Source organism: Amaranthus tricolor, chromosome 3 (genome assembly GCF_026212465.1).
Source record: "Amaranthus tricolor cultivar Red isolate AtriRed21 chromosome 3, ASM2621246v1, whole genome shotgun sequence".
Classification (NCBI taxonomy): Eukaryota; Viridiplantae; Streptophyta; class Magnoliopsida; order Caryophyllales; family Amaranthaceae; genus Amaranthus; species Amaranthus tricolor.
Window position 1 is genome coordinate 17,782,228 of NC_080049.1, and position 7,440 is coordinate 17,789,667.

The 7,440-nt window shown below is 32.2% G+C and overlaps 1 protein-coding gene across 1 annotated transcript; it reads left to right on the forward strand.

Annotated features, from left to right (window-relative positions):
• The first annotated feature begins 3,355 nt into the window (after positions 1-3,355).
• LOC130808914 (PLAT domain-containing protein 3-like) lies at positions 3,356-4,911 on the forward strand. Its single transcript, XM_057674473.1, has 2 exons — positions 3,356-3,721; positions 4,312-4,911. The coding sequence occupies exons 1-2, from the start codon at positions 3,656-3,658 to the stop codon at positions 4,768-4,770; spliced, it is 525 nt and encodes a 174-aa protein (XP_057530456.1). The 5' UTR covers positions 3,356-3,655; the 3' UTR covers positions 4,771-4,911.
• Positions 4,912-7,440: the final 2,529 nt, after the last annotated feature.

Genomic DNA, 7,440 nt, shown 5'->3' on the forward strand with positions numbered 1-7,440 from the left:
CTTACCCGGAATGTTCATGAGAGTCCCAAGTATGACATCGCATACATTTTTCTCTATATGCATAACGTCAAGACAATGCGTAACCTGTAGATCTCTCCAATATGGAAACTTCCAAAAGATTGATTCATTTTTCCATAATCGGTCTTCACCCCTTTGCACTTGCCCTATTTTACCAAATATAGTCTCAACTCCCTTAACCTGTTCATAAACCTCATAACCGGTTAACAGTCGATGAGCTACACGGTCCTCAACCTCCCTGTTGAACATCTTCTTCTCCTTACGATATTGGTGATCTCGTGGGAGGAACTTTTGATGGTGCATGAATACGTGTTTACACTTAGGAATCCATGTGGATTCCATGTCATCGATACATATTGGGCATACTTTCTTCCCTTTATTCTTATACTCCGATAAGGTACCAGATGCCGGAAAATCATTAACGGTGCATAAAAGCATTGCACACAAGGTAAACTACTCATTAGCATATGCATCAAACACGGAAACGCCTTCATCCCACATCTTTCTCATATCCTCAACGAGAGGTGCAAGATATACATCTATGTCATTGCCAGGTTGTTAAGGATCCGAGACAAGAAGCGAAAGCATAATGTACTTATGCTTTATACACAACCAAGGTGGCAAATTATAGATCACTAACAGTACCGGCCAAGTGCTATGTTGAGAACTAAGATTGCTGAATGGGTTCATTCCATCCGTACACAGTCCGAGCCTTTAATTACGTACCTCATTCCCAAAAGTCTTATGCAACCTATCAATACTCTTCCATTCCGGAGAATCAGATGGATGTGTGAGCAAGTGACCTTTCTTCACCCAATCTGCATGCCACCTCAAATTTAACGCATCTTTCTTTTTAGAAAACAAGCGCTTGAATCTAGGTATTATTGGAAGATACCACAATAACTTAGCCGGGGGCCCGTTAGCATCCCGAGCCCCTTTACGCTTGTAGCGCGATAAGCCACACCTAGGACACTCTTCTAAGTTCTCATTTTCATTCCGATACAACACACAATCATTCGGACACGCATGAATGTTCTGGTACTCTAAGCCGAAAGGACACGTGAGCTTTTTGGCATAATATGTCGACTTTGGAAGTTCATTTCCCTCAGGAAGCATCTCACCTAACGCTTCTAATAACATTGTAAAACTAGAGTCACTTCATTTGAACTTTGAATTAATGTTGAAAATTGTCAACACTGCTGTTACTTTGGTGAACTTTGTACATCCAGGGTACAAAGGCTTTTGAGAAGCCTCTGTCAACAAGTCAAAAACACGAGGACAATTTCCTAACTCATCCTCGACTCCCTCCATCATCTTATCAACACGATCCACATCCTCATCGACATTCTCTTCATCTGTCTCATACCCATCAACATGGTCTACTACATCCTCATTGACATCAGCCACATTATTGAAGTCCTCTACAACACTTTTTTCTTTGTAAACTCCCTCCTCACCATGCCAAACCCAAACATGATATTGAGGCCTAAACCCACGTCGAAGTATGTGCTCCCTAGGGATATCAACACTATCTACCTTTGATACATTGCCACAAGTGACACATGGGCAATAAAAACCATCTCCCCCCATTCTAACTTGACGTTCAACCGCAATACTACAAAATTCTAATATGCCATCAATAAATTCTGACGATTCAATGCTTCCATACATCCAAAAACGATCTTTTGTCATCCTAATTAGTGTGATTAAATAATTCAAAATAAAATTAATAACAGCTTTTTAACATATATACTTATTTATAACAAACATATTTAACCCTAAAAATATATACTTATTTATACCAAATCTATTTAACCCTAAATATACATACTTCATATTCTAATTCTATACCTCATACTTCAATATTAAGCACTACATTATAATTAAAATTATATTCTAATTCTAATAGTTAAAGACATAAGTATAACAACAAACCACATTTTTAACAAATAACACAAATATTTAACAAACTAATAACATAAACTTGAATAATGTAAAATTCACAATTAAAATGATATCTTTAGCACTGAATTACTAAATTACATGTTAAACAATAAAGATATGAACTTACAAATTAGTAAAATAAATATAATTACTTTGATTTTTTGGGTTATTTTATCTACAACGAAAAACAGAGAAACAAAATTAGTATACAAACAATTGCCCTAATTTTCGAGTGTTTTCATGAATATCTTGCAAAACTTAAATGCTTAAAATATTAAAAAGAGAAAAAATAACTTAATTTCGTGGGTTTTGAAGATGAACAAGACCAAAGTATTAAATTTCGAGTTTATGAACAGTTACAGCCGAGGGTTTATGAATAAGAAGTAGTAGTGAACAAGAAAATGTCGTGGGTTTCAATGGGTTTTTCGAGGGAAAAGAAGTAACAAATATGCCGTGGGTTTATCAACCAAGAAGATGAAGAACAGGGTTTGAAGAAACTGTGGTCGGGTTTTTTGAAGAAGATGAACGTATTATGTTTAATGCATGAAAGAGAAGAGTATGTTATAAGGCGCGTTTTTGAAAGTATTAAATGCTGCGGGCTCGCAGAAAACCGCAGCATTTAAGTGTGCCAAGTATTATATGCTGCGGGCAAGAAAAAAACCCAGCATTTGATTTGAGCATATGCTGCGGGCTAGAGAAAAACCACAACATTTGATTGCCTTTTTTTTCTATGCTGCGTATATAAAAACCCGCAGCTAATGACACGCAGTAGATACATTTTTTTCCACTAGTGTATATATATATAGGGGAGGGATCCATTGAGAAGGATGTTGAAAATGAGAAGGGTAAGAACGACTCTACACCCTTGATTTCACTAAAATAAAAAATCTATGGTCACGATTGAGCCAAAAACACATAATTGTAAAAGTAACTATGTTACACAGAAAAGTAACTATGAGAAAATTTTTTAGAATGTTTTTACTTTATAACATAGTATTAACAAAATAGAATCAAACAAAAATCTTAGTCATCCTTCTAATTTTAAAATTCTTTTTATTTGATCATATATATATATATATATATATATATATATATATATATATGTATATATATAGTTAGATTGTAATATATATTTTCACTATTGTGCATTCGATATTATTTTAAAATATATATTATTATTTGTTATATGTTAATTAAAATTCATCTTTGATCACTATATTAAGTGATGTTTGATTTGGAGTTGTTTGAGGAAATTTTCATAATGATTGAGGAAATATTGAAGAATTTTTAGTGTGATAATTATATTATTATTATTATTATTATTATTGTCATTATTATTCATTGGTGAAATTATATATATATATATTGACAAAAAAGATATATATGGTGCGATTCTCAAAAGACTGTAGCATATAACTCCTTTTAGGCTCGGGTTTAAAACCGAAGCAGCAAATGATTGTATCTTCTGGCATCACAAGTGAACAGCTAACTCTAAGCCACACGTAAACAGGATCATTCAATTATATCCTGCCCACTAATACAGCTAAGGGGCAATATTATTTTTATAAGGATTTGAATCTGATCTGTGAAACAACATTAAGCCTGGGCACCCTCTCCTTTTAGTCTCATCAATCATTCCCACAACCTTTCTCACAAAGACTGAGAAAACAGTAGCAGCACCAAGCCATCAGTAATGGAGAGAAATCCAACATATCTAAGCATCCTCATCGTCTTATCCTTCGCCATTTTTGCAAAATCTGTAAGTCTCTTTTCGAAACTCCAAATTTGTTTTCTCGCTATTCGGTAATACATTATTAATCCAAATAGAAGCGACTCCATGGTATTAGCATATATAATGTGAGTAACATTATGTACTGAACCAATTCCACTGATGTCTTCCATATTACACTTCCCCCAATTGATTTCAAATATCCCATTTATTTTTTTACACTATTTATTAATTATTCTTAATTCATATATTTTATTCTAAATCTTAATGTCAAAATATACTCAAGTATGATCTTGTTTAATTTGTATTTATGTAAATTTTATTTAAATCAATTTTTTTATAAATTTTTAATTGTATATAATTAGAGATATTTAAGATTGATTGAATGAATGTATTTGATAGAGTCTAAAAATCAAATGTAAAAATCAAATAAGGACTATTCATCCAATCTCAATATTGAAAGAGTTTCAAATCAGATAACCAGTCTCATTTGTCTATATTCTACACTGGTCCAGGTATAGATCAATGATCATCAAAGCCCATGATTTCACAGCTAATCTGCAGATATTCATCTATTTAATCAACTGATGAATCCTTTTGACTTTTTTTCTTTAAAATAGGTATCAGATGATGATATGAAATGTGTGTACACAATCTACATCAGAACAGGAACAATATTAAAAGCAGGAACAGACTCCAAAATCAGCCTTGAATTATGGGGTAAAACTGGAGATGGTGTTCGAATCACAGATATCGAGAGCTGGGGCGGGCTTATGGGCCCGAACTACGACTATTTCGAGAGAGGTAATTTGGATGTGTTTAGTGGAAGAGGCCCATGTCTTAATGAAAATGTATGTGCAATGAAGCTGATCTCTGATGGATCTGGGGAACACCATGGTTGGTATTGTAATTATGTTGAGATCACCACAACTGGGCCCCATGCCAAATGTGCTCAAATCAAATTTGATGTTGAACAATGGCTTGCTAGTGATGCTTATCCTTATCAGCTTTCTGTTACAAGGAATTATTGCCCTGTTAAGGATTCTGTTCCTGCTTTGAGGTCTATTGCTTCTTCTTAATTTGTTTTATGTTTGGTGAAACTTTGTGGTTTGTGATGAGAATGTGATGAAGAATTGATCAATTTGCTTCTTTCTTGTATCTTATTAATATTTATGTTGATTAAATAAAACTTTTTTGAGATTTTCTTTTGTGGGTTTGTTGATCTTGGTTTCATTGTGATTTTTGATTGCATTGTTTTGTTGATTAATTTGTTATGCTAATTCATAATGCAAATTAACATTATTGATATAGTATTCTACTAATTGTTATTGATACTAGATTTCATTAATAACATATAAAAAAAAATTCATTAATAACAAATTAGCAATGGTTTTACTATTGTCATTATTATAACTGTTAGTCTGTTACGGTCGCTTGATTGTTGATAATAAATGGTAGTAATGAGAATGAGTTGTACTGTGAATTTTTATAAAATATGTCATCCTATGGTTGGAAAACATTGATCACAAAAAAATATTTGTTTACAAATTTTCATTACTATCTATCACCACATCTCTAAATGGTAATGCAATAAAATAAATTTTGTGAAGAAAATGAGATGATTGGAGCGGGATAAGTATGACCATTAGACTTAATAACAAAATTTCCTAATAAACTTGCACTAACTTTACATTACTATTTCAATCATTTTTACCAACTACCAAACGGACAGAGAATTTGTAATTATAGAAGGCATAAATAGTATCATATTAGTATCAATATATAAGTCCTATAAGTATATATTAGTTGTTAAAGTATAAGTATTACTGTATTAGAGTATTAGTAATACAACAGTTCTCTTATACAACGGTCTTATGTGTGAGACCACCATCACCAGAAATCGCCCATTTAAAAATGTAAAAAGCCAATTTTAATACTTAAATTGTCAATTCTAAACCCTAACTTAAATAAAGGCGCAACTTGTAATTGTTTTTTATTCGTTTTACATAATTTTTTGTTCAATTCAAATTTGAGACTTAAAAGACAAAATTCAAGATAACATTGAAATTTGTATTTAAGCCTCGAACTTTTTTAAATAAAATTATAATAACTAATTTAAGAATTAAAACTAAATTGACTAAAGTCTTGAAATTGGTCTTTTAAGTGTAAGATTTCGCCTTTTAGGTCTTGAATTTGAATTTTTAAAGTTTTAAATTTGATACATAAGTATTAAAAAAATGAAATTGGGTCGTGGACTATTTGGCACATTTATAGATGGTTGGACCCATGAAACCCGCTGCATACAAGTTTTTGTGTTAGTAATAACATAATGACAAAATCTTGCAGCGGCCTCATACATGCAACAAGTCCAACCCAATTATTTTTAGAAAAAATTATCTAGAATAATCCAGCTTTTTCATGATTTTCCTACAATAATTCCACCTATTGATTAACCATGAATAATACAAACTTTAAGGGGTATTTTCCTAAGGTAAAGTTGGGTAACCCAATGACCTGCTATAGTAGGTAATTCACCGAAAAAGTAAGCTCTTAAATTTTTTCTGAACATTTTTTTAATATTTTTTTGATATTTTATTTTAATTTATCGTTTTTTTAACAAAAAATAAAACTTATTATAGCAAATCATCCAGTTATCGAGTTTACTCTAGGAAAATACCCCCAAAGTTGGGATTATTATGGTTAATCAGTAGGTGGGATTATTCTAGGAAAATCACGAATAGCTTGGTTTATTCTTGATAATTTTTCCTTATTTTTATTATATAACTTTTTTAATTTTTTAAATATACCAATTCCAAACCTTAAAACACTTATTGGAAGACTTAAAATGCCTATTCCAATGCTTAAAACCCCTACTTCAAGCCTTAATATTCCTTCTCCAAAGGCTTAGCTGTATTTTTAAGCATTAGAATGAGCATTTTAAACATACTTCAACCGTTAAATTGTGAATTTTAAAGCTTAAAATCCCCACGACTTTAAGCCTTGAAATAAGCCTTGTATTATTTTAGTAAGCAAGTTTGTATCAAAGTGTTTTATACTAATGGTGCTTTTTTCTCTTTTATTAAGCATTATACGTCTTGGAATATGCCTTTTAAGTTTTGGAATTATCATTTTGAGACTTGGAATATGCATTGTATAAGTTGATTAACTACATTTAGTATTGGAGATTGATTTTCTTGTTAACGCTTGGAATTGGCTATTTAAGGTTTGAATTTGGCATTTTAAGGTTTGTGTAGGATTTTCTCCCTATGGCGGTTGAAATTGGATTATAAGAAGTTGAGTAAGAGTAGAGTAACTGTACTTGTCATGATTCAATTATTTTACAGCTCCTTTGCTTTTGTTCATTTTTGGTCTCAACTTGGTATCAAAATTCATTTGCTTAACTTCTTTCAAATTTGAACTCATCATCAACCTAATATCCCGCTTGAAAACAGAATTTGAGTGAGAGAAGGTGATAGACGATCCATTCCCGTACTCTCTTGAGAGAGAGTACTAGAGGAAAGCAATCAATTTTACCCCCCAAAAGGTGAGAACCCTGCATAGAGAGGAATGTGATTAACACTGTTGCCTGAAGATTAAAAACTACCTGCACAAGGACCACATTAGCCAAAGCAAGGGCAGAAATAAAATAATAGACCAATGAGTAAAAAAGTACAAAAGGGCAGGTAAGTTGATTGGGACTTTACGTCCTTCAATAGTAATATCGCAAGTGCACGGCGTAGCTTAGTACG

Bases quoted from the DNA above. Each gene is read 5' to 3' on its own strand.
- LOC130808914 (XM_057674473.1), top strand. From the start codon at position 3,656: ATGGAGAGAAATCCAACATATCTAAGCATCCTCATCGTCTTATCCTTC. The intron at 3,722-4,311 runs GTAAGTCTCTTT...TCTTTAAAATAG, and splicing joins TCGCCATTTTTGCAAAATCT to GTATCAGATGATGATATGAA.